Source organism: Phragmites australis, chromosome 6 (assembly GCF_958298935.1).
Source record: "Phragmites australis chromosome 6, lpPhrAust1.1, whole genome shotgun sequence".
NCBI lineage: Eukaryota > Viridiplantae > Streptophyta > Magnoliopsida > Poales > Poaceae > Phragmites > Phragmites australis.
The window spans coordinates 40,623,777-40,650,552 of NC_084926.1; the positions used below are offsets into that span (position 1 = coordinate 40,623,777).

General features: G+C 43.2%; 3 protein-coding genes across 4 annotated transcripts; 1 reads left to right on the top strand and 2 right to left on the bottom strand.

Annotated features, from left to right (window-relative positions):
* The first annotated feature begins 13 nt into the window (after positions 1–13).
* Positions 14–8,951, top strand: LOC133922482 (brefeldin A-inhibited guanine nucleotide-exchange protein 1-like). Of its 2 annotated transcripts, XM_062367842.1 has the most exons (12): positions 14–1,167; positions 2,707–3,024; positions 3,257–3,593; positions 3,713–4,135; positions 4,203–4,495; positions 4,580–4,853; positions 5,321–5,823; positions 5,930–6,251; positions 6,411–6,759; positions 6,871–7,529; positions 7,762–8,534; positions 8,623–8,951. In XM_062367842.1, the coding sequence occupies exons 1-11, from the start codon at positions 173–175 to the stop codon at positions 8,365–8,367; spliced, it is 5,079 nt and encodes a 1,692-aa protein (XP_062223826.1). In that variant the 5' UTR covers positions 14–172; the 3' UTR covers positions 8,368–8,534; positions 8,623–8,951. The 2 variants fall into 2 exon arrangements, with proteins under 2 accessions (XP_062223826.1, XP_062223827.1); XM_062367843.1 differs by lacking the exon at positions 14–1,167 and having other exon boundaries at positions 2,852–3,024; positions 3,247–3,593.
* Positions 8,952–11,131: 2,180 nt separating this feature from the next.
* Positions 11,132–14,021, bottom strand: LOC133923233 (mitotic spindle checkpoint protein BUBR1-like). Its single transcript, XM_062368652.1, has 11 exons — positions 13,795–14,021; positions 13,586–13,645; positions 13,312–13,456; positions 13,061–13,218; positions 12,405–12,486; positions 12,268–12,325; positions 12,128–12,179; positions 11,857–12,031; positions 11,679–11,764; positions 11,491–11,571; positions 11,132–11,403 (listed from the first exon to the last, which is right to left on the bottom strand). Exons 1-11 carry the CDS (start codon positions 14,019–14,021, stop codon positions 11,343–11,345), a joined length of 1,185 nt encoding a protein of 394 aa, XP_062224636.1. The 3' UTR covers positions 11,132–11,342.
* A 1,548-nt stretch (positions 14,022–15,569) lies between these two features.
* LOC133922486 (uncharacterized) lies at positions 15,570–17,037 on the bottom strand. The gene is made up of 2 exons (XM_062367848.1): positions 16,836–17,037; positions 15,570–16,245 (listed from the first exon to the last, which is right to left on the bottom strand). The coding sequence occupies exon 2, from the start codon at positions 16,223–16,225 to the stop codon at positions 15,800–15,802; it is 426 nt and encodes a 141-aa protein (XP_062223832.1). The 5' UTR covers positions 16,226–16,245; positions 16,836–17,037; the 3' UTR covers positions 15,570–15,799.
* Positions 17,038–26,776: the final 9,739 nt, after the last annotated feature.

The following is a 26,776-nucleotide window of genomic DNA, read 5'->3' on the forward strand; positions in this document are numbered from 1 at the left end:
TTCCCCTCTCCTCCGTTCCACCATTCCACCCCCACGCACCCGTCACCTCCCTGGCTCCCTCCCATTCGCGCATTTCTTCCACCTCTCTCTTAGATCTCTCCGCCTCCAATGACATGACCACCACCGCGACGGCGACGACCATCGCTTAGCCGCCACCGCCCTCGCCCCCTCCATGGCGTCCCCCACGGCGCCTCTCGGCGGCGCGTCCCCGTCGGGCCGCGTGCTGGGCCCGGCGCTGGACCGGATCATCAAGAACGCCGCGTGGCGGAAGCACTCGGCGCTCGTGGCCGCGGCCAAGGCGGCACTCGACCTCCTCTCCTCCTCCTCGTCTGCCTACCCGGCGCCGGACCCCACCTCGCCGCACCAATCGCCACTGCTCGGCCTTCCCCACGCCGCCGCGGACACTGCGCTCCACGCGCTGCTGCTCGCCCTCGAGTCCGCCTCACCCAAGGTCGCCGACCCCGCCCTCGATTGCGTCGCCAAGCTCCTCTACCACCGCCTCCTCCTCGGCGACCTCGGGGGCGCCGGCGACGACGCGTCCTCCCCCGCCTCCAGGCTCCTCGCCGCCGTCCTCGCGTGCGGCGCGCTCGCTGACGACGCCATGGAGCTCGCCACCCTCCGCGTCATCGTCGCCGCCGCGCGGTGCCCCACCGTGGCCATCCGGGGTGAGGGCCTCGGCCATGTGCTCAAGACCTGCTATAACATATACCTCAGTAGCAGCAGTGCCGCCAATCAGCTCTGCGCAAAGCTGGCGCTCGCGCAGGTGCTGGTGATCGTGTTTGCGCGGATGGAGGTGGACTCCATGGACGTGCGCGTGCGGACAGTGTCGATCGCGGACATGATGGACGTGTCTGATCGCAGCTTGAACGACTCCAGTATCGTGCAGGTGGCACAGGGGTTTATAAATGAGGCTATGGAGGGGAGTGATGTTCCAGAGCCAGGGACACCTGTGGCACTGGCTGAGGTGGATGGGAAGGAGGACGCTGGGATGAGCAAGATCAGGGAGGATGGGCTAGCGCTGTTCAAGAACCTGTGTAAGCTATCAATGAAGTTCACGACACCAGATAACCCTGAGGATCAGATGTTGCTGCGGGGTAAGGTGTTGTCTCTTGAGTTGCTGAAAATGGTTGTGGATAATGCCGGGCCATTCTGGAGAACAAATGAAAAGTATGATCTCGTACCTGTATTTGTTTCAGTTTTATGCATTTTAACTATTCAACTTCCGCATTGCCTAGCCAAAAAATTGTTTTTGCAGTGAAGTATAAAAGGACTCTGGGGTCACAGAGTATACAATGTTGATATGGATATGGACCATTCTTGTTTGCTAGAAAATGTCTCCGTAAGCATACACTAATAGTAGGCTAGTAGCTCAGAAATAATGTATGCATGATTGTTATGCTATTATGTTATAATATTTCCCTAATCCAAATGACCCTTACTAATGTCTTCTCAATAGTTGCAACAAGTTTGATAAGAGTTTTTGGAGTTTTTACGAAATATGAGACATGGCGGCTCATAGATGTTTGCTTGACCTTATGTACTAGCTAAAAATGTAAAAGCAGTCCACTTTTGGGGGTTTAAAAAGATTTAATTCTATATCATGAATGAGAGGTATAGAAATGAAAGAATTAAGCAAAAGAAATAGGAGTAAATATATGTCATCACCAGCATTTTAAAAAGCGCTAGGATCTAGGTGGGTGGCAGCCGGCAGGGTGGCGCCTAGCGCCTAATCGCCGATTAAGTGGGCTAGACGGTGATTAGATGCATGTTGGGCTAGGCGGACGATTTTCGAAACCATGCTCATTACTTATTTGTCAAACCATATGCCTGTATTCTGAATTTGTTTTGCTGTGTTACCATGAATCAGCTACTGAGGAACCTGCTAGAAAGGTCTGAATGATATCAATATAATAGTCTGCATTTGGGCTTTGTTAACTTTATCATTCACAATCTTTTCACTGAAACAACAACAACAACAAAGCCTTTGTCCCAAGCAAGTTGGGGTAGGCTAGAGATAAAACTCATAAGATCCAACTAAAAAGATGATGAGAAAATAATAATGATAATAAAGGTACTAGTAATAGTAAAAAATAAAGTAATAATGGTACAAGGAGACTGAAGTATAAGTTACGGTTCTAGCACGTGATTGCTAACTTCCACGCGTTTCTATCCTGGATAGTTCCGGAGATATTCTATTCTTTCAATTCTCTCTTTACAAACTCCTCCTATGTTAGGTTAGATTTGGAGATATTCCATTCCTTCAAGTCTTTTCACTGAAAGACCAAATAAAATAAATAAGTTACGAACTCACAGGTCAGCAGTACACTGAAAAGGAAGAAAATGTGATATTATTATTGCATATCTGCACTGTGCTATGATAGATTGATAGTCAGAAAGGGAGAAAAAATGAATGCCGCTTTACTTGTAACTTATAAGAGTGACTATAACTTTGTGCTACTCCTGAACTGAGCTTAACACTGTTTTAGCAAAAAAGAAAAGATCCTACCTTTTTTGTTTGCAAAGTAGAAATAGTAATTGTGAAATATGCTATTGTTAAGCAAAGATCTCTTAAGTGTGCACGTACAGCTATTAGCCCCTATGAAGTTTTCTTTATGTTATTTTATAAAGGGACATTGAATTTATTGTGATCTCGGCAGAAAAGAAAACTTTTTTGGACTGAGTTTTTTTTTATATTTTTTTATGCAGGTACCTTGGAGCAATCAAGCAGTATCTTTGCTTGTCCTTGTTGAAAAACAGTGCTTTGTCAGCGATGAGTATTTTCCAGCTTTTGTACTCCATATTTGTGGGTTTGCTGACAAGGTTTAGGTCTGGGCTGAAAGAGGAAATTGGAATATTCTTTCCGATGCTTGTTCTAAGGGTTCTTGAGAATGTCCATCAACCTAGCTTTCTACAAAAAATGACAGTTCTAAACTTGTTGGAGAAGATCTGTAAAGAATCTCAGGTTCTCATTGATATCTTTGTGAACTATGATTGTGATGTTGATGCACCAAATATTTTTGAAAGGTATGTAACTCATTCTTGATGAAATACAGAAAGTCACCTTCTGTTTTGTTATGACATAAGCAAAGCAATAGTGGCCGGTCTGTATTTCTGTAGAGGCACTTAATTTTGTTGTAACATAAGCAAAGCAATGTAAGGATTGATACACTGAGCTGACTACAGCTCTTTAAAAACCATAGTTCATTATCTTTTCATCATATAATAAAGCATTTCTAATTCCAGTAGATCTTTGCAGGATGGTCAATGGACTTCTAAAAACTGCTTTAGGTGTTCCTCCAGGGTCTACAACAACATTAACTACAGCCCAAGACCAAACCTTTCGGATTGAGTCAGTCAAGTGCCTTGCAACAATAATCAAATCAATGGGTTCATGGATGGACCAACAGCTGAGAATCGGTGAATTTTCACCAAAAGTTTCTGAAGCTTCTTTAAATTCGATAGACAATCCTAACATTCTTATTGGAGAAGATGGGAATGGAATTGATTATGAACTGCAATCTGACTCTGGTAGCCCAGACATCTCTGGTGCTCCCTCCCTTGAACAACGTCGTGCTTATAAAATAGAACTTCAGGTATAAGTTACTTTCATGCTTGGTTTAGAACTTCAGATTCTCCTCAGTTTGAAGCACTTAAATTGTTTGAAGAGGGTTTCACATTTTTGGATTAATGAAGTATAAGTTTCCTTCTCCAGAAAGGAATTTCCCTGTTTAACAGAAAACCTTCCAAGGGCATTGATTTTCTCATTAAAAGCAAGAAGATAGGCCATTCCCCAGAAGACATTGCTTCTTTCTTGAGAAACACTGCTGGTTTAAATGCAACAATGATTGGAGACTATTTGGGTGAAAGAGATGAATTCCCTATCAAAGTTATGCATGCATATGTTGATGCACTGAACTTCGAAGGTATAGACTTTGGTGAAGCCATTAGGCATTACTTGCGAGGCTTCAGGTTGCCTGGGGAAGCACAGAAAATTGACCGGATCATGGAAAAGTTTGCTGAACGATACTGCAAATGCAATCCAAACTCTTTTACTAGTGCAGATACTGCATATGTTCTTGCTTATTCTGTAATCATGCTCAACACTGACGCTCACAATACAATGGTCAAGGACAAGGTAAGCCAAATAATTATACGCAGCTTCCAGTCATGATTTGTTCATTTATGGGATTTTCCCCGTGCAGATGTCTAAGTCCGACTTCATTCGCAATAACCGAGGAATAGATGATGGGAAGGACTTGCCTGAAGCTTATCTGAGTACACTATATGACCAAATTGTAAAAAATGAGATCAAAATGAGCGCTGATTCATCAGTTCCACAAAACAAGCAACCTAGTAGTGTAATGAAGCTATTAGGCTTGGACAATATTATCAGCTTTGTTAACTGGAAACAGGCTGAAGACAGGGCACTTGGAGCAAATGACTTGCTCATCAAGAACATACAAGAGAAATTTAAAGCAAAGAGTGGAAAGTCAGAGTAAGACCAACACAAACTATCAGTAGACAATAGTTTTGTGTCCGCTGATGGTTTGTAGTTAATTCAAGCTTGTGCTTTATGCAGGTCTGTATTTTCTGTTATCACGGATACAACAATTTTAAGATTCATGATGGAGGTTTGTTGGGCCCCTATGATGGCTGCATTCAGCGTGACACTTGACCAGAGTGATGATAAGGCCGCCACATCGCAGTGTTTGCAGGGATTCAGATCTGCTGTGCATGTTACATCTGTTATGTGCATGCAGACACAGAGAGATGCCTTTGTGACATCTGTAGCCAAATTCACATATCTCCATTGTGCCGCTGACATGAAACAAAAGAATGTGGATGCTGTGAAGGTTGGAAGGCCAAACTAGTTACATTTTTTTCTTCAAAATTATGGTTAATGCATCTCATGATTTAAAGGGCCTTATTATGCAAAGCATATCGAATTCTTTGATACTTTAGGAATCAATCTTCTATTTTCCTCCTTGAATCGTACAGTATTTCAGGAATCTATGTTCTATTCAGATGCTTAACAGTTTTATTCTTCTATTCCTTTTCACTATAGTGTACTCATTTTCCATACCTTGCACCTTTATTATTGCACTTCTTTTGAGCAAATTCCTTACACATATGCATACATACATGAATTCAACAGTGTCTGTAATCTCAGTCAGTCCGAAGCATTTACTGGATTATGGTCCTTTCCTATCATTTATCATCAGCATATGAATGAGCATTAGAATGTATCTCATAGTTAGACTGTATCTTTTTGTCCATTTCGTAGTGAGTCAAGATTTTCTTTTACTTTTTGTTCTGACAGGCTATAATATCCATTGCAATCGAAGATGGTGATTATTTGCAGGAAGCTTGGGAGCATGTACTAACATGTCTTTCACGGTTTGAGCATTTACATCTTCTTGGAGAGGGGGCACCTACTGATGCTTCATTTCTGACAGTACCACTGGTTGAGTCAGAAGAAAAGGCACAAAGGTCAACTACCTCTACATCCTCAAAGAGAACTAATGCACTTCAGAATCCAGCTGTAATGGCCGCTGTTAGAGGGGGTTCTTATGACAGCACAACAGCAAAAAATAACGCGTCACCGTTGGTTACTCCTGAACAGATTAATAATTTCATATCAAACATAAATTTGTTAGACCAGATTGGCATTTTTGAGTTAAATCATATATTTGCTCATAGCCAAAGACTAAATAGTGATGCTATTGTTGCTTTTGTGAAAGCTCTTTGCAAAGTCTCAATGACAGAGTTGCAGTCTCCTACAGATCCTCGTATCTTCTGCCTAACAAAGATTGTGGAGATCGCGTAAGAACATTTTTACATATAGTTTAATAAACTGTGTCAATCTACATGAATAAATTCATAACTAATACTCTTTCAAAACGATCTAATTCAAAGCTTCATTGTGCAGGCACTACAATATGAACCGCATACGTTTGGTATGGTCCCGTATTTGGAAAGTTCTATCCAACTTCTTTGTTTCTGTTGGGTTGTCAGAAAATCTTTCAGTCGCAATATTTGTTATGGACTCTTTGAGGCAGCTAGCCATGAAGTTTCTAGAAAGAGAGGAACTGGCAAATTATAATTTCCAGAACGAATTCCTGCAACCTTTTGCGGTTGTTATGCAGAAGAGCAATGCTTCAGAAGTACGGGAACTTATTGTTCGATGTGTCTCGCAAATGGTTTTGAGTCGTGTCAACAATATAAAATCTGGATGGAAAAGTGTTTTTACGGTATGTATGATGTTCTATGGACTATGGTTAGTTTTAGTTTATATCTCAACATCTTGGCATATGTTCATGAGAGCTACAATTAGCTGTTCTCAGGAAGTAAGTTAGAGTAACATTCCTATATTCATCATTCAGTATTGACAACATTTTATCTACTTACAGGTTTTCACTGCAGCTGCTGCTGATGATCGGAAAAGTATTGTTCTATTGGCATTTGAAACCATGGAAAAGATTGTCCGGGACTATTTCCAATACATAACTGAAACTGAAACCACAACATTTACTGATTGTGTTAAATGCCTCATTACATTCACAAGCAGTAAATTTAGCAGTGATGCCAGTCTCAATGCAATTGCATTTCTTCGGTTCTGTGCCGTTAAACTCGCAGAGGAAGGATTTGTTTGCCATGACAAGGATACTGACCAGCAACCAAACAATTTAGATTCTTCAGATGGGAACACTGTAGTGCACAAGGATGATAATGTTTACTTCTGGGTTCCTCTGCTTGCTGGTATGTTTTTTTCTTCTTCACAAAGTTACATAGATCCTGTTGGAACAATTTGGATATGCTTCACATTTGTGTTTTTTAACATAATTCTTGTTTGAACTATCTCTTTTCCAGGTCTAGCTAGATTGACGACTGACTCAAGACCAACTATCAGAAAAGGTGCTGTGGAAGTACTCTTTGACATTTTGAAAGATCATGGGCACCTCTTTTCTCAGTTCTTCTGGGCTAACATCTTCAAATCAGTTATTTATCCTCTATTTAGCAGTGAAAGCTTCACACCAAATGGCCAGAATTCAAGTGTAAATAGTACTGAGGATGATTCTTGGAATTTTGAAACTAAAATGGTGGCTCTAAAATGTTTAGCAGATTTGTATATTACCTTTTTTGAAGTGATGCGGCCAGAACTTTCTAGAGTTACTTCTCTTGTTACAAATTTTATCAGAAGCCCTTATAAACAATCGGCTAGCACAGGTATATCAGTTTTTCAGTGTTTAGCAGAAGGACTCGCAAGCAAGCTCTCCAAGGATGAGTGGGAGAAGATCTTGTTGTGTTTCAAAGAATCAGCAGCACATACATTTGTCGTGTTTGACAAAATAGTTAGGATGATGCAAGATATTGAAATTCCTGATAGAAATGAATCTTACTCTGAAGCTGAGCAATATTCAGATCATGACATATACAATGATGATGAAGAGGAAGCTAATATGGAAACAGCATCTTACGCTATTGTCAGAATGAAGAATCATATGGCTCTGCAACTCTTAATTATTCAGGTACTTGATGTAAAATCTAAAATCATATGGCTTCTTGTTAGTTAAATTTGTTCTTAGTAATCCCCTTGAGCGGTAAGCCCTGCTACATAATTTTAGTTTGATACCATGATTCCTTTGCATATCCGATTAAAATGAATAAAAAATTAATAAAAAGAAAAAGAGGTATGCATGCATTTTTCCATGTGCCAACAGCTATACTTATCATACTCACCTTATCCTGGCTTCCTTGCAGGGCATCATTAAATTGTATGAGGAGCACAAGAGCTCCCTTTGTGCTGAGCATATAAGCATAATGTTGGAGATGCTATCTGCCATTGCATCACATGCAAGTCAAGTGAACTCTGAATCTAGTTTGCACATAAAATTACATAAAGCATGTTCCCTTTTGGAGGTATCTGAGCCAGCAGTCGTCCATTTTGAGAGCGAGTCCTACCAGAGCTACCTGAAACTTCTGCAAGCTTTGCGTTATGACAACCCATCCTTGTCAGAAAATATGAATGCTGAGCCACAAATTATGCTTGTCTGCGAGAAAATACTGCAAATGTATCTGACCTGTGCAGGCCATGAACCATGTAATGATGCTTCTGGAAGAGATCCAGCTTTACACTGGGTGCCTTTGGGTACTGCTAAAAAAGAGGAACTGGAGGCAAGAACATCGTTGGTCCTTCATGTAATGCGGTTATTGGGCGGTCTAGAGGAGAATTGCTTTAGGAGAAACTTGCCCCTCTTTTTCCCCTTATTAACTAATCTTATTCGCTGTGAGCATAGCTCTGGGGAAGTTCAACTTGCACTGTATGATATATTCCAATCATCAATAGGCCCCATAATATCAGCATAGTACATATTACTAGTTCACCAGTTGTACAATTTTGTCACTCCATTTTGGTAAGGTAGCTCGCTTGATAGTGGTTACATCAGAATATGGTATAAGAAAAGGGTACACCTTTACAGTACTGTAAATGATTCATGGTTGAGACTTGTTCCTTCAGAATTCTGGCATTGAAGGTGAATTCTCTTTCTTGTTCTGTGCAGCCTAAAAGTTTAAGCTTTCAATTAAAGTAGGAGACTAATATACTATGCCATATCTTTGCAGCTTGTGTAACATCGACCTAGATGCCTGAAGAAGGGCGTTTTGAGGCGCATTTGCCATTCTTTTCTAACATTCATTTCAATTTGATGGGTAGGGCAGTCATTGACATGTTGAAGGCAGCTGAATATTGGAACAAGACTTCTTGATTTGCATGTCCTGCACCAACTGCTCTAAAATTTTGCAAGAGAGTGGTTTGCTTACCACTGAAACTTTGAGCATACAGTTTTGGTGTGTGTTTTTTCACATCGTTTTGATAATTTCCCTGTATAGTGTCCTCTTCCAAACCGAGATTATAATAAAGAGGGGCTTATGTCAAGTTACTTTCCCCCCTAATGTTTCTGCTCTGTTGAAATTACCATTACTCTTCAGTCTATCTACACTGAAGTCAAAATGTACCTTTATTCTTAAGAAATGGATGAATAACAAAGCGAGGGTTGATGCCTGATGGTTCATTGCTCCCATTGTTACATCGGAACGTGCATAGGTCAGCTACTTCATCGTTTTCAATTCGAAATTCGCGTGATTTGTTGTTCAGAAAAAGCGACACATCTGTTACGCCTTGCTGCAGTGAGCAGTGGGTTTCATGGACCAATCCCCTCAGAAGTTGTCCGTTGAGAAAAGGTACCATTAGGACTGACATGGACCCAAAGCAGCCACATTTATTTTTTTCCTTAAATTTCTGTTAGATAGGTTTTCAACTAGGGACCCTCTTAGCTTTGATATCGTATTGAGTTACATGCACCAGAGGAATGATGGAAGAGGAACGGGCTGTTAAAAAAAGTTGTGAAGGCTGTAGTTCTGATAATTTATTATCACGGAAGAACTTTCATCCTCAAATTTGTCTGTCTTTGCACGGCCAGGTCAACTGCTCTGAGAAACAAAGCTTGGATACTCCTCTGTCACAATCCATGACTCAAATTCACCTAATCCCTTGCTGAAAACCACCGCCAATGAAAGCATCAACACACATCTACTTTACAAGAAAATGACCTTTCATTTTTCAGTAGCCATAGCCTCTTAGCAAGCAGCAACACAACCTCTTGTTTTTATTCAAGAACTATGTTCTGCTAACGCACAATTATTCGTTCTTGATGAACGCTTGGTACACATCAGACAAGGGTAACTAGCAAAACTGATATATACAAACTACACCAGTGAAACACTCTGGCCTTGTTTGGAACAAAGGAATTTACAAGACGTAGCCCACATGAGTCAGAAAATTCTTTGGTTCCAAATGCGGCCAAGAAGGGTACCTAGAAAGCGGTCTTGTGATCATCAGGCTGGTAAGAGGATCTCTTGATGAACTCCAAGCAATCAGCAATGGCCTCCGCATAGAAGGAGCTCTCCCTTTCGGCCGGTCCAGGCCGGTGGCACCGGCCGCCGTGTCCCAGCATCTTATGCGCCCTCGCCGGCGACCACCTCCTGGGGCAGCAATTGAGCTCCTCCAGGCATCGTACAAGGAAACCGGCGAGGTTGAACAACCGCACACGCAGCCGGAGCAGCGAGCCCAGCCGGACGTGGCGCACCCTGTGGCCTCGCCGGCTCGCCTGACCGTTCATCGTCGCTCGAGAGATACTGCAGCTTTGCTAGCCTCAAACCTGAATGGAGCAGGTGCACACAGAGGATGTGTGTGTGACCTCTTTCTTATATAGCACTGTGTCACTGCTGGGTCCAACCAACCGGCCATGTCACATAGTAAGCCATGATGTAATGCAAAAAAATACAAAGGATGTGGGCTCGGTCAGCCAGCCATTGTTTTAATACATTATCACCTGGTGAAACTACTTGTCATTGTGCCCTAAAAAAATACTTGTCATTTTCATGGTGTGCAGAATGGATCTTTCTTGGCTCTACCTGCTTTAGGACTGCTGTGACCTAGTTGATGTCCTACACACTTCACTGCTATAAAGTATGTGCTGCACCAGAAACATTCATTCAGTTTCTAAGGGTTGTCGATCGAACTTGATCTGAATCAGTGTGCTCTCCACGGTTTTGCGCATTGTTAATTGGTAAATTGTAGACTAAAATGGTAAGGTCAAGAGCTCAACAGAACAATGGTTACCGAACCAGGTGTGCTGCGTCACATAACATGATGCACATCTGAATTTCTGAACACCTGCACTTGTCTGATCTCTCTTCTGCTGCATTTAGGTCCATCTGGAATTGAGGCCTAGATGGCAATGATTTCGACGTGTTATTATGCATCCCCCGGTGGCCATGAGGCCCTGGTCTGGACCTGAGAGAGTTTTGATAAACGTATTCCGTAGCAAACATGTTTATATTGATGTGTCAGCAAAAAAAAAAGCTTTGCAAGCAGTTGTCCTGACTAAAGTACTTGATCCGATGTGCCATTATTCATCCACTTGCACGACAGTTTTCAGTCACGTTCAGTCACATTGCAAATTATTTGGAGAATCAATTGCTGTACTGATTCTTTATTTGCGAGAAAATAATCGAGCAAGAAGAAAAGGCACTCGAGATATCCAGAAAAAAATAAGCAGAAAGAAATAACTAACATTTGTACGATCAATTAGATTTGCATAGGCACTCGAGATCTGCAGGTCTATCCAATTCAACTTAGAGGAGAAGATTACAACACTCAAATTACTTTTCTAAGCTTTAGAGGCTAAAGCTTATTTGGGCATAAAGGCACATCCGCGCAACAATCAAACAACAAAATCAAGAAGTGCAAATGTTGCACAGAATCAGCAAATAACGCTGATTTATCTAAGGCTGCTCAAAGGGAAGTTGCGCAGCGGATTCTCCTTAAGCAGTTCAGTTTCCCTGTTCAAAGAAAACAGGACAGGTTAGGACACTGACAACGAAAACAAAGTCTAAGAAACAAAAGATGCAAAGCTGAGCTGCCCTTACTTCTTAAGGTGTTTGCTTGCTGCTTGCCTGAGCTTCAGAACAGAAGGATTTGGACTCTTTGGCACTTGCCGAGCTGGTTCCCTAAAACAATTGAAAGGAGAACTTACTAAAAAGAATATATGTTTGTACAGTGATTAACTTTGAACAATCTTTCAGAATATTTAACACTAGGATGTCAAATAACATACTGTGCATATTCATCGTCTACGAAGACTTCAATGGAATTGGCTTGAGTTGACTGAACTGCTGCTCTCGCTCCTAACTTTTGTGGAACCTGTATAACAATGCGGTATTATCATAAGGTGGCCCTCGAGAGAAGTCTCACAAGGGTCACTTCAAAGAATCGTAGTGGCATGACAAAAATACCTTATGCGACGTCCATTTAGAAGGCACCATGTTATTTTCTTTGTTCCTATCTGCTTGTGCTCCAAGGGTGCGCCAGCTCATGTTATTTTCTTTGTTGCTTCTTATTCTGTCAAGGCCCTGATTTGGCAACGAGTTCTCATCTTTGTAAACCGAAATTGGTCTGTTAACGTCGATTCTGCAAGTGCACAAAGGCGTGATCACAACAAGTAAAAAACTTTTGCAGTGGTAGATATTTCACATTTGTTACATTGTAGTGGTACTAAGTACTAACCTTTGCAGTGCCCTTGGTTTCCCCAGCTGGGAGTTCTCTGCATTCCGGCCTCCTGCCACATCAAATAAAAATATTAGTTTGCAACCACTTTTAGTTCATGCTGTATCACAGTATCGCACAACAAGCGTATTGATTTTTACCAAGGTTCAAGTCATTCCCAAAGCTGCGCACTGGCTGATTATCATTTACTGTATCATCCTGTCACAAGAAGAACAAGACTTCGTTCAAGAGAGAGACTGGATCCAAAGCAAACAATGCGGTCACTCAGATAGCACACCTCGAAGTGTTCCCTCTTTTTTGTTGATCTTCGAAGAAATGTCCTATACACTGCTTCCAACTTCTCCACAGGCTTAGCTTTTCTGACCGAGAATTAAAAATATATATATAAGAAATTTCACCCATTCATAGGCATTACTCAGGTATTAAACCAATGCATAACTAACCAAAGAAAGGTAGGCTGACAATATGACAAATCAAGAATTCTCAGTGTTGCATTGCACATAAGATAATAGCATGACTAGTTGGAGCCATGCCTTCTGCTAAAGTATAGGAACATAGGGTCTATGAAATTAAAGTGTTTAGGCTTGTTGACTGCGAACTAAAAAACATTCTCTGTGTGTACACATATACATATGTGACTTGAACCAAATTAGCTGTTGGCCATGTAAACTAATGTATTCTGCTAGAGAGATCTTCATAAGTGTCTGATTTATGTTCATGCTACAAGTTGCAGAGCAAAGAAAACATGGTGATGAAGAATGAAAACTGATTTAGGATAGGATTCCTTTTATTTTTGTTAAAATATCCTCTTTCCTTGCTCTGTAAGAGAGAAGTGTTTTTTTTAGGAAACTGTTTGAATGATATGTAACCTTTCCCATATTTTTTGATTACGGAAGGACAAAAATCTACTAAACAATCTCGTAGGAACCTCACCTTTCTATACCAAGGTTAAATATCTCGTTAGCTTTCCTCAGCTTGTTCTTCGACTCCATCAGCGACGCATAGGACATGTAGGAAATGGCATGACCTTGCCCAATCTTGTTGGCCTCCAGGAACCTGAATATCACCTCGGCGTCAGCGCAATTCCCAGCCTACAAAACAAATCGGGATTAAAACTCAAATAGACATGTGAGATGTCTCCACGAGAGAACTCAAGATGTATCAAGCTGGATCACGCGACTCACGTATTCCAGCCACACTTTGAGGTAGCGGAGGTCGTTCTTGTAGCGCTCGTCGTGCCAGAAGGCCCGCACGCACTGCTCGTACATCACCACCAGCCCCGAGCACTCCCCACCGGCCGGGAACGACTCCTGAACCCACCTGATGCAGCTGCGCGCGGACGAAGCAGAGAATAGAAGCTTGTAAGAACCAAAGAAACGGCCAATCTTTCGTCTCCAGTAGCTACTACGAACCAAGAAATCAAAGCAAAGGAAGAGAAGGGGATCGAGAAACGCTTACTCCAGCCAAGGTTGGAGTGGATCCTCGCCGCGGTACTCTTCGATGGCCTCGATCATCCTCCTGCGCGAGCCAATCAATCAAACGACGAACACACAAGAAAGACCACAGCTTTCCCCCTCTCCAGATCACGAAACCCAGACCAAATCAAACCAAACGCAGTATCCAAAACAAGGAAAAACCTAGCTGGGAGATAACAGGGGGCGGTTTACCTCCGTTCGGAGAGGAGCGCAGCGCGCTGGGCTGGGTCGGCGCGCGCCTTTAGCGCGCGGTTGAGGAGGACCACGTCGCGCCCCCGCTTGAGCGGCCGCACGTTCTCCTTGGACGCCTCCAACTCGGTGCTCGGAGCCACTGCGACGTGGCCCCCCATCAGCGCCAGAGTCTCCTCGTCGAGCACCATCAGCTGTTCCGCCGCAGCCGCCGCCGCCGCCGCCGCCATGTGAGGTGGGTGTGGGTGTCGCTCCGGCTAGACTTCGAATTCAAGGGGATTCGACCGTTGCGTTGCGGAGCGGATTCCGCTGTGGGTCGAGCTTTAAAAGGCGAGGGCTTGCAAAAAGTTTGGGCCTTGGTATGGGCTATGGGCTCTTAATTTCTCCGATCTGTGATTTGTTTGGGCTGGTTCGTGCCCAAATTGGCCCACATAATAATGGACAAAGTTTTGATTGAATACAATTTGATCAAATATTGGGAAACAAATTTATGGGATATACAACATGGGAAGTGTTAGGATTTTAGCGAAAGCACACCAAGATCGAGAAGCTAAACATAAGATCAACACACTAGATACTATACTTTTTAATAAGGTTTGGCCATCCTGCTTACATCTTTAGGGCATGATTACAGGTGCTCCTCCCTGTATGATCTGTTTGTCACTATTTCGGTTACACAGTGGTGCATAATATTTATAGGAGCTAAGAAATAATAGTTCGCCTACAACTCTATTTCTAATTTCATCCAATTACAATTCAAATCTATCTAGAACCGACCATTGTGCACATATTCAACACGTATCCTAACAAGAAGCATGGATTTGCCAAATTTTTGGTAACTATGCAAAAGGGGTGACAAATTCTTGGAGATGGCAAAAGTTTTTTTTTTTGCAAGGTTGATTTGGACACAAACCACCAAATGCACCGTTTGCTTCATCCAACATTCAATAAAAAAACGCTGCAATATGAAGTGGTCGGTAGATGCTAAAAACTGCCTCCTAAAAAAAGAAAAATCTTCCATAGGGGACCTTGAAGTCAAAATGCTGTTGCCCTTAGTTAAACATCAAGCCGTAAAGTCGTCGACGATTAGTAGTTACGCGACTTGATTTGATGATTACAAGTACTCCAAAACTATTAGGTTGTGGAGGGAAAATGAATCAGTCCGGTCCAGGTGATCTCAAAATGGGGAGCATAAATCTGAGGATACCTCTCACAGATCATAATCCGCATAATTGTCAACTTTGTCGGCATGATTTTCTCGTTTTTTGGATAAAATCTGAAAAAAAACACATCATTAGATCTTTCATATAGAATTTACGAAGTGAGGCTCCATAGATTATACATATAGAACCATCTGCATATTTCAACTCAATAACATAGCTAAGCAAGCAATTATATTATTTGTCTATTTTTGTGTGACTATAGTGCTCCACTGGCTAAGCATTTCCCCTAGTCGCTAAGACAGCAACAAAGCCTTCGTCCCAAGCAAGTTAGGCGTAGACTGATAACTAAAAAAAATGCCCTTCTTACTCATCTTATTCAATCATTAACAGTACAAGTTATTCCATGCTCCACCTAAAAACTCTGTTTATTCATTGTAACACAAATTATGATAGGATTACCACAATCCTAGTATTTTCCTGCAGTCAAATAACACCCAAATAAGTTATGCAGATAATTGCATCATTCCTCATCCACATCATAAATATGCAGATAACCGCATCATTCCTGCTCCACATCATTAACTCAACGTCAGGCATTCTTCATATGCGCTGAACTACCTTCGCAACCAAATTTTCATCTGAATCCTCATACTCTTTCATCTTACATGTAACAAGTTGCCGAGCCTGCAAGCATTCATCATCTAAGAGTTTTCAAACTTAATATCTGACATCATAGGTTTTCGCTGTTCGACTACAATTGTTACACCTACAAAGTAGAAACCACCACTGGAGTACTGGTTGCTGAATTACATTATGAACGAGACCAAACATAGAAGCAAAACACCTCACAGCCTACGCTGTGGCTGCAGCTGTGACGGGTCCACTAGGCCTTCCAAGACAACTAGCTGATCAAGCAGCGCAAACTTTTCATCCTCAAGAGCCTTGATTTCCTCATCTTCCATGCTCAACTGATTGTCCAGCGTGAGGTTCTCTTCTTCCAGCAGCAGGTACTTCCTCCTTAATGCCCGGTATTCATCCATAGGACCAGAATCCGGCAGGGAATCCGGAGTTCCTCTGTCGGAGCGAGGAGAGGGAAGGCGAGGCTCATTCTTGAAGCTTCTTTTAGGTGGCTTTTGGACCTTGCCCGACGGATGTGGAACCTCCTTCCGCAGCAGTTCGGTTTCACCCTTGAGCTGGCCTGATGGCAGCGGCCGATGCACAAGCTTCTTCTTATGCACCTTTGAGAAATCATCACCTCTTGGGTCTTGCATTCTCTCAGCCCGAGGCTCCCCTGTTGAAACGCAACTCATGTGAGCCAATTTACTAAAGCAGTAATATAACATGTTACATATATCGCAGCAGATTCCGTAGGATTAATCAGCAGTTGGTATGTCGAACACTACCAGTTGATGTGTCACACTGGTAAACCTTCCTCTAGCTGTATCATCAGCATGATAAGATATGTTCAGATGCGCAAATTAGGCCTTTGGTAAACATGCCAGGAAAAATAACACCAAGTGAAACCACGCAGCAATATCATCATCCCCTTCCAAGAGAAAAGACGAAAAGGATTTTGGCACGAACCCTACGCTCCTGCTCAATCGGGTGCTACAACAAATGTCGGGAGGGAGCAACTGTAATCATCAATTTATTCGTAATAGCAGGGGCATCGGAATTCAGTTGACGCCCCCCCCCCCCCACCCCCAATTAGGGAAATAGGCTGCACCCGCGCCTCGATTGGACACCAGGCAGCACACAGACCCACAACTAACTGATCTCAACGGAGCGGAGGGACGAAAAGATTTTGTTCGATTGAGAACAAAACCAACTCTCATAACAAGGGGATCCATCCATCCCAGCAGCAAGCTAGGGTTTACTCACCAACGGAAGAAGAAACCAGTCGACGTCGCGGTGGATCTCCACTCCACCAGATCAGAGAGAGAGAGAGAGGAGGGATCACCGGAGCCGAGCTCACGGCCAGCAAGCCGTCGGCCTTGGCCCCGTTCTACCACGAAGCCGCCGCCGTCTCCTACAGCACTGTGCTTATGCGGCTGGCGGGTCTGGCTCCGTTCTCTCTACCTTAATTAGACCGGCGCTATTATACTTTTGCACTATTCGAAAAATAGTATTATAGTTGGAGTATGAAAGTGTACTTTAAATAAATATGACGTGAGTCTCGTTTATAAGAGGCGATTTAAACTTAAAACTGAACAGTAAGTTGAGAGAGATAACGAGAGAAATAAAGTCAGTGTTACGGATAAAACCTCTAGCTCTTCTCTCCTGCTTTCAAGTGCTTATTTATAGAGAGAAGGAACAGAAGAAATTATCAGCATATCCTTAAGATATTATATTATAATTATATATATATAAAGAGGTATTTTAGGTATTTCATCCCGTTACATACCACATGGTGGTTATGGTACTACGATAGCTATGGTAATGCTATATTGCATCGTTGAGATATCTCTAGATTAGTGTGTTCCCTAACAGTACCCCTCATCTGTTGGTTCTAAGGTTCTGAGGGTCGAGCGCATGCACCATGAATTAGCTCCAGCCCCCTCGAAGTCTGGATATCCGGGGTGACCTTCCGTTGTTGCAGCGTGGACGTCTTTGCTCAGGAGCGAGTGTTGCGAGGTCCGTCGAGGTCACGTGCCAAGTGGTGACAGTGGCGTAGCCTGGCGGAGTCGCGCCACCTAAAGCGTCGCTGCGGCGGGGTTTGACGGAGACAGTCCATCGAGACTCCCTCGGTGACTCCAAAGGTGGAGCCCGATGGTATTGCCTGCCAAGGGTGACAGAGGGGTAGCCCGACGGATTTGCAACAACGGTTAGCCGTGGCAAGACTCAACGATGGCAGGACCGTCTGGAGCCCCCGTGACGGTAGCTAGAGACAGAGTTGGTGATGATGCTGAGGGAGGCGGTACACAACCCCCTCAGTGGTTAGCCACGACGAGGTTGAACAGAGCAGGGTCCTCCGAAGCCTCCAGTGGCGGAAGCCGAAGGTGGAGTCGATGGCAACGCTAACGGGTAGTCTGCCACCCCCTCAGTGGTATGGGCGGCAAGGCTCGGCGAAGGCAGGGCCATCCGAAGCCTCCCGTGGTGGAAGCTCAGGGCGGAGTCGATGGTGACGCTAAGGGGGTATTCTGTCACCCTCTCAGTGGTATGCACGGCGAGGCTCAGCGGAGGTAGGGCCATCCGGAGCCTCCCACGGTAGAAGCTGGGGTGGAGTCGATGGCAATGCTAAGGGGGTAGTCTACCACCCTTTCAGCGGTAGGCACAACGAGGCTCAGCAGAGGCATGGCCATTCAGAGCCTCTCACGGCGGAAGCCGGAGGCGGAGTCGATGACGACGCTAAGGGGGGCAATCTACCACCCCCTCAGCGGTAGGCTCAGCGAAGGCAATGCCGTCCGGAGCTTCCTGTGGCGGAAGCCAGGGGCGAAGTCGATGGCAATGCTAAAGTCTGCTACCCCCTCGGTGGTAGGCGCAGCAAGGCTTGATGGAGGCAGGGCCGTCCGGAGCCTCCCATAGCGGAAGCCGGAGGCGGAGTCGATGGCGACGCTAAGGGCCTAGTCCGCCACCCCTCGGTGGTAGGCGTGGCGAGGCTCAGTGGAGGCAGGACCGTCTAAAGCCTCCCGCAGCGGAAGCCGGGGGTGGAGTCAATGTCAACGCTAAAGGGGCAAGTCTTCCACCCCCTCAGCGGTAGGCGTGGTGAGGTTTGGCGGAGGCAGAGCCGTTCGGAGCCAATATATTCTGAGTCTCGCTTAAGTTTGTTGGACACTCTGCTCCTGCATTGTTCCTATAATTATTTTGAGAACAATGTGTTTTGACAGGGATAGTAAAATTCTACAACTTGTACATGATCAACATGATCGACCAAGCCTTTTTGCTCCCTGACTCGAGAGCCCTGCTCATAAGAGGAGGCTTAAGCTTGGAGCTAAACAGTGAGTCTAGATGAGAGAACGAGAGAGAAATGAAGCTAGTGTTATGAGGAAAACCTCTGGCCCCCTCTCTCCTGCCCTTTAAGGGCTTATTTATAGAGAGAAGAGATAGGGGGAATTACCAGCCTGCCCCTAGATATTATGTTACAATCATATATATAGAGGGGTATTTCAGATATTTTACCCCTTTACCTACCATGTAGTGGTTATGATACTACAATAGCTATGGTAATACTATAGTACATCGTCTAAATATCTCTAGGTTGGGGCGTTCCCCCAACAATTATAATTCACAAAATTGGGCATATGCCATTAAAATTTCGCTCTTATTTAAAACATGCCATTATGTACAAATTTAGAAAATAATACCATTGTCTTCTTCTCTAGCTCACCCATCTCCCATCTCCATCTCCTTCCCCATCTTCTATGGCTGCCACCGGCCCTAGGTGGAAAAAGAGCCCATGGCCGGCCGACACGGTGGGCTCTCACTAGCAGCGAACGATGACGTAGCTCGACCATTTAACGGTGGAAAAGGCATCAGCGTGCCACCGAGGTTCCATTTGAGGCACTCGTAGCGTCATTAGTGGTCGGCGGCGAGCTTAGAGGTGGCCATGGCTTGTACCCATCGTCGACAGACGATGACATAGCTCAGCCAACCGAGGGCACCTAAAACATCTACACGTGCGTGCAAACTCTATTGTGTGCCTTTTGTCCGACAGACTCGGTGAAAACCAGGCCAGCGATGAGCACCGTAGTGCAGCAGCACCCAGCTCACGCGGATAGCCTTGCCGGTGACGCGCCGGAGCAAAAGCGATGCACGCAAAAGCTTCAATGGGTCACGGTGAAGCTCACCAAGGTAAGGATTTGGGAGACGGAGCAACAAAGAGACGACGCGATGGTGAGCGACGGAGAAGGTTGGCTGGCGTTAAGGAAGAGGGCGTCGACACTCCAAATCGGTAGCCACCCTTCTCTGGCGCTTCCCCGATCGAGGCGGCGCACGCATGAGAACCACCTCGGTGAGGGTAGGTGATCCCCTCATTGAGGGGGTTCGAAGGGAGCCCGAGGCAGGAGGCGACGCACGCGTGGTGGCGGCTCGAGCTAGAGGGAAAGGGGAAAGGGAGGAGGGATAAGAGGGGTGCGGGTGGCGTTGGTGCTCACCAGGGTAGCGCGGGGGGAGAGGGTAGTGTGGTTGGGGGCACCACAGAGGTGGTTGGGGCATGGTCGGCGAAGCAGAGAAGTCATAGGGTAGAGTTGGAGAAGAAAGATTGGGGCAATTATATCCAATACGTGCGAAATACATGCAAACTACATATATTGGTGGCATGTTTCAAATGAGCAAAATTGTAATGGCATATACCCGATTTCGTGAATTATAATGACATTTTGTTAATCGAGCAAAAGTATAATGGCACTAATCTAATTAACCCCACTCTAGGATAGAGACGATAGAGTGAGCGGGTCGCGGAGGTAGGCACGACCACTGGGTCCATCACCGGCGGAAAAGCTTAGTCCTAATGGGCTGGCCCGGACTAGCAAGTTGATAGGCGGTGGCAGGTGGGTTTGGAGCATTGGGCTCAGGTCGGCACGGTAGTAAACTGGGGGCCTGTTCCAAATGCCCGGCTTGTAGGTGGCCCAACATGCAGAAATTATTTCCAGTTGAACACAAAACACAAATAAATCATTCCTAATGGTGAACCCTAAAACAATCTACCCCTAAATTACAACATATCTGAGCGCTAGAACGACGAGTACAACATCACTAGTAGAAATCCCCGGTCCCCTGCACCTAGTTGCACTCAACCTTAGGATTTTGAGACGTATAACACTTATTTCTAACAAATAGATCTAGATTACCCACCGAACGAAAGACATATAACAAGCTAAGAGATATTCCCTGGATAGTAAGAAAATCGAGAAAGGAAAGGGGAACGCACCGATCTCAATCGCGTGTGAATCCGCCGAATGATGGCCCCGGTGAGACTTACCTTGTAGGGACGAACGAGGAGGCTGTGGAGGAAGGGGAGGGAGGGACAACCGCGGTTGCAGAGGAAGGGGAGGGAGGGGAGCGATCGCCTGCGGGAGCTGTGGATCTAGAGAGGGGTGAGAGCGGCGAGAGGAAGAGGTAGCCATAATGCGAAGAGTGCAAATGAGAGCTGCTCCTCAAGGGGAGGGGTGGAGGATAGGCGTTTATACCCAATTATGTAGGTTTGCTGCACCTATTCTTGAATTCCTCAAGCTAGGTCTGAGAGCGAAGTTGGCCCCTGTCTTTGAGAAAATTCCCTATTTATTATTGGAAGATAAGGTCATGTTCTGTGTGTCACTGAAATTTTTGGCTTTTCTTATTTACCATACCTTCTAATTTCTATCCATTCCCTGTCATTGCTGTCAGTTCTGTTAAAAGACGTCATCGTTTTTGCCCTAAAAAATATAAGTTTTTTTTTAATAATGATGGTATTGTCCTTGCCTCTTGCGTGTATCGGAGGGGGTGGGTGAGACGAAGGAGGTGGTGCTCCACGTGTATGACGTGACAAACAACTTCTCATGACGAAACTGCTAGCAGTGATGGAGAATGGATGGGAATTAGAAGCAATGGCAAACAAGGAAAGCAAAAATAAAAATAAAAATAGTGACACATAAGGTATGACCTTAACTTCTGATGATAAACAGAGAATTTTCTCTGCGTCTTTCCACTGGGCTGGCCCCAAAAGAAATGAAGAAAATCAAGCATGCTCCCACGGGGAATTCCTGCGATCGTCGGGGAGAGCAGGCACTACCATTTTGGCCCAGTTAACCCATCTTGACTAGGAGTCTTGCTAAGAACAGTATTGACTAGGTTCTCCAACCCTACAAAAGAAGAAGCAAGGAAATAAAGAACTTTGCCTCTTTTGATTTCCTTGTGCGTTTTTTTACAAATTACCTTTTTGGACACTTCTATCAATTCACATTATATCCAGGGAAATTAAGTCGTGCTGGTGCACATTTGAGTGTCTTAATATCCTCCCATTCTAACAAGGAAGTAAAGTTGTAAGAGTTTTTTTTTCTGAGTGGTAAACGTTCAAAATTAGCTACCAGTGCCTAGTACGTGACAGTGGGATTACAAGCTCATTTTAGTGCTAATCTTCTCTGTATTAAAATTTAATTGGTAAGTGGTGTGGTGTACCAAAAACTGTCATCCATGGCATGCTTTCTAATTGATATAAACTTTTCCAAACAAACACTGCCAAATGAGTAAAAAATTGTGCCTTCCATGTGATGAAAAGGACACAAAGCCCATCTGGGTTCTAACCTTCAGCTTAATTTTATTGTAATACTTGGCTTGTTTTCTGATTGAAAACTTTCCCTAGAAAAGCTAGCAAAGGTTACGTTGTAAGTAGTTGCCTATTGGCATTGCCTCGATACTACTACAGAACTAGTCTTTTATATCGGCTCATCACAGTCGGTTCCTAATGAGCCGACAGTGATACGGCATCACTATTGATTCATAAGCCGCGTGGAAAAAATCAGTCATCATAGCTTATAAACCGGCAGTAATAAAGGTCATCACTACCGACCAATGGCTTGAGCCGACAGTGATACCTAGCTTCCACATCACTGCCGGTTTAAGTTACTGTTCGGCAGTGATAGCAGGGCATCACTGCCGACTAGTTATACGAGCCGACAGTGATGTCTTGGCTATATAAAACTCGTCCTCTCCTTTCCTAAGCTCGAGCACAATAGAGAGTAGCTCTATTCTTGCTCGATGACGGCTATTTTTGGTCACCAAGTTTTTGGTGGCTTTAAAATTTTGAGGAATCCTCACGCGCTAGGTGTTCCAGGTATGTAACTTCATCTTCAATCAATTTCTAGTTGAATTTTATTTGCTAAATTGCTCTAGATTTTGAAATGATGGAGATGAACCTATGACCATGATGTTTTGAGATAATGTAGATGCAATTATACCTCATTTATGATATGGAAGCTTCAATTAGTAGCTTATAGTGAAAAGTGTCTTTATTATTGATTTACATTAGCTATATGTATGAGTATATTTATTTTTGTTTTTTAATGAATTAGAAAATTTAGCCATGGTATTAAGGTATAGAGCAAACTTCAATTATATTTTTTATATTTTAATTAATTAGCAAGCTCCAATATAGAAACTTTAGGTATGAGCATATTTATGGTTAATTTTTAATGAATTAGAAAAATTAGTCATGATATTTAGGTATTTAGCAAGCTCTAATTATATTTTTTATATTTTAATTAATTAGCATGCTCCGATATAGAAGCTTTAGGTATGAGCGTATTTATTTTGATTTTTAACGAATTAGAAAATTTTGCCATGATATTTAGGTATGTAGCAAGATACAATTATATTTTTTATATTATATTTAATTAGCAAGCTCTAACATAGAAACTTTATGTATGAACATATTTATTTTTTAGTTTTACTTAATTAGTCCTAGATAAGGGTTGAATAATAATAAAAATTTCTAGGTATGACACCAACAAATACTCATCATAAGCGAACGCGAAAGCATACAAAAGACAGCTCCTCCAACTCGGGCCAATTGTCGGTAGTAAATGGCGAGATAATTTATTTGTTAGTGATTGCAAAATCTTCTAGATGTTATGAATTTGGATTTATAGCAATGATATAATTATAGATGGATAGAAGATGAATATACGATGCAAGCTATGTAAGCTCAGAGTACAAGAACAACATGGAGTGTTTTTTGGTAGCAGCCGCGGTGAACAAGTCAAATATATAGTCTCAATACATGCGATGTCCATGCGTTGATTGTGAGAACAAGAAGTGGTTTTCCATCATCCAACAGATACATTCCCACTTGATGCCAAGGGGCTTTATGCTCGGCTATACCCGTTGGACCGAGCACGATGAAGCCAAGATCATACAGGAAGGGCAATACATTGGTAGAGAAGATGAAGACTTGTGCACCAATATGTCGACCAATGAATACATCGATATGCTACCTGCTGGAGATACGTTGGTCGATGATGATCTAGAGAAGATGTTGGCCGATGCTGACACCGATGATCTGGATAAGATGTTGAGCGATAGGAGGGGAACTTCACCAATGAAAAAGAGTTTCAAAAGTTCTAATGTATGGTAGAAGACTCTAAAACACTGTTATTCTCAAGCTGCAAGAAGGAGCAAACAAAGTTACAACTGTGCTTTCACTGCTACAATTGAAGACAAGCAATGGGTGGTTTGATACGAGCCTCACATAGTTGTTACTGTTCTTGAAAGAATTACTTCCAAAGGGAAATTTGCTACTAGAAAACACGTATCAGGCCAAACAGGTTGTGTACCCATTAGGGTTGGAAGTGCAGAAAATATATACATGTCCAAACAATTGCATGTTGTATTGTGGAGAGCATCCAGACTTGGAAGCATGTCTCGTCTATGGTGCAGCATGATACAAGCGCGACGGTGATGATATCGATGGTGAAGGAAAGAAGAAAAAACCTCCTATCAAAGTAATATGATATTTTCCTATAGTCCCCCGTTTGGAGCATTTATTCACAAATAAAAGGCATACCAAACTGATGAGATGGCACACCGAGGAGCGCAAGGATGATGAATACTGAGATACCCCACTGATTCTATGCAGTGAAGAAATATCGATAGGAAATATAAGGAGCTCTTTGTAAAAGATGTGAGGAATATAAGATTTGGGTTGAGTACGGATGGGATGAATCCATCTAGCAACATGAGCAGTAGTCGCAACACTTGGCATTTGACTCTATGTATCTATAACCTTCCTCCTTGGTTGTGTATGAAGCGGAAGTATATTATGATGCTGGTGCTAATACCAGAACCGAGACAACCTGGCAATGATATCGTTGTATACTTGAAACCATTAATGGAAGATATTGTAGTACTATGAAACGATGGTGTGCAGGTATGACATGCATACAAACGAGAGAAAACTTCACCCTACACGCAATGTTATTCATAACAATCCAGAATTGGTTTGCCCTTGACAACATATCGGGCAAGATTATCAAATGCTACTGTGCATGTGTGCATTCCTTGGATGAAACAAAGAGTTTGTGGCTAAAGAACAGCCAAAATGGTGTACCTAGGTCATCATAAATTTCTTCGCAAGGATCACAATATTGCAATAACAGGAGAGTTTTTGATGAAAAAGTTAAGACTCGATCACCTTCTAAGCATTGCACTAGGAGACAGGTATATGAGATGGTAAAAAGACTTAGGGTTATCCTTGGAAAGGGGCGTGGGAGTACACCCGATTCCAAAATCTAATCTTAGAGCTCCTATGTTCAAAAAGAAATCTATTTTTATGACTTAGTTTATTGGCCGGATTTGATGGTTCGACACACAATCGATGTCATGCACATTGAGAAGAACGTGTGTGATAGCTTGATTGGTACGTTACTAGACATACCTGGTAAAACAAAAGATACACTCTAAGCACGGAAGGACCTGAAGTATTTAAAAATCAAACAGGATCTACATCCCAAAGATATAGAAGAAAGCAATAAATATCCTGGTCCCACTAGCTACAGTCCGAGCAAGGTAGAGAAAATTGTAATGTGCGAGTGCTTACATGGAATCAAAGTTCCATCCAGTTACTCCAGCAACATAAGTACACATGAATGATTTGAAATTAACTAGCATGAAGTCTCATGATTGTCATATGATGATAAAATAGATGCTTCCAATTACAATTAGAGGTATTCTACCACCGAAGATCCGAAACCCAATCATAAAGCTGTGCCTATTCTTCAACGCGATATTACAGAAGGCCATCGATCCGGCCAAGCTAGATAAGTTGTAGGAAGATGTGGTTGAGACGCTATCCTAGCTTGAGGTGTTGTTCCCTCCATCGTTTTTTGATATCATGGTGCATCTCAATATTCACATTATGAAAGAGATATGGATTCTTGTTCCTATATTTCTGCATCAGATGTACCTTTCGAGAGGTTCATGGGAGTTCTGAAGAATATGTTCGTAAACAAAATCGGCTAGAAGGCTGCATGGCCAAGGGCTAGGGAACTGAGGAGGTCATCGATTTGTGCATCGACTAAATGAATCTCAAATCGGTCGGTGTGCCTGTATCTCGCCATGAGGGGAGGCTACAAGGGAAAGGATGATAGGTGCAAACTTATTCTACACTAACGACCCCATTTCATTAACACAAGCATATTTCATAGTTTTGAAACAATCAGTTATAGTAGACTCGTATGTCGAAGAACACCAGAAGATGCTACGCACTAGAAACCCAGGGAAGTCCGATGTTTGGATCGCGCGAGAGAACCAAGATTATTTTAGCGCCTGATTATGTAGACATGTGATGGATAAGTAGATAGAGTGTGCTCAGTTGAATGTGTTACCTCATGGACCATCAACTACAATCCTCACATTCCAAGGTTATGACATAAATGATTATATATTTTATACGAGAGCTCAGGATAATAAGAATGCCAACCAAAATAACGGTGTTTGTATAGATGCCTACGATTGCAATAGAAATAGGGAGGCCTACTATGGATTCATAGAAGAGTTCTGAGAGCTCGACTATAGAGTATTAAATATTCCTCTTTTCCGGTGCCAATAGGTCAGACTCCCAGGGGGTATGAAGATCGACAAGTACGGTATGAGTACAGTGGACCAAAAACTCGTTGGATATAGAGAAGAACCATTTGTACTTGCAAATGATGTTATACATGTCTTCTATGTTAAGGACTCGGACCCAGCTAACAAGGAGGAGTGCCACGTGGTTCTTCAAGGAAATAGAAGGATTATCGAAATGGAGAATGTCATTGACGAGAAAGACTACAATCAATTCGATGCGCTACCTCTTTTCGGAGAGGACATTGACCTAGGTCCCGTGGAAGACACCGACGAACCTCCATATA

What these genes read in the sequence shown, in the direction of transcription:
- LOC133922482 (XM_062367842.1), top strand. Translation starts at nt 173, where the DNA reads ATGGCGTCCCCCACGGCGCCTCTCGGCGGCGCGTCCCCGTCGGGCCGC. An exon ending in TTCTGGAGAACAAATGAAAA is followed by an intron (nt 1,168 to 2,706) that starts GTATGATCTCGT and finishes TTTTTTATGCAG; the next exon opens with GTACCTTGGAGCAATCAAGC. An exon ending in CTTATAAAATAGAACTTCAG is followed by an intron (nt 3,594 to 3,712) that starts GTATAAGTTACT and finishes TTCCTTCTCCAG; the next exon opens with AAAGGAATTTCCCTGTTTAA.
- LOC133922486 (XM_062367848.1), bottom strand. Translation starts at nt 16,225, where the DNA reads ATGCAAGACCCAAGAGGTGATGATTTCTCAAAGGTGCATAAGAAGAAG.
- LOC133923233 (XM_062368652.1), bottom strand. Translation starts at nt 14,021, where the DNA reads ATGGCGGCGGCGGCGGCGGCGGCTGCGGCGGAACAGCTGATGGTGCTC. An exon ending in CCACTCCAACCTTGGCTGGA is followed by an intron (nt 13,457 to 13,585) that starts GTAAGCGTTTCT and finishes GTCCGCGCGCAG; the next exon opens with CTGCATCAGGTGGGTTCAGG. An exon ending in CTAAATGGACGTCGCATAAG is followed by an intron (nt 11,765 to 11,856) that starts GTATTTTTGTCA and finishes ATTGTTATACAG; the next exon opens with GTTCCACAAAAGTTAGGAGC.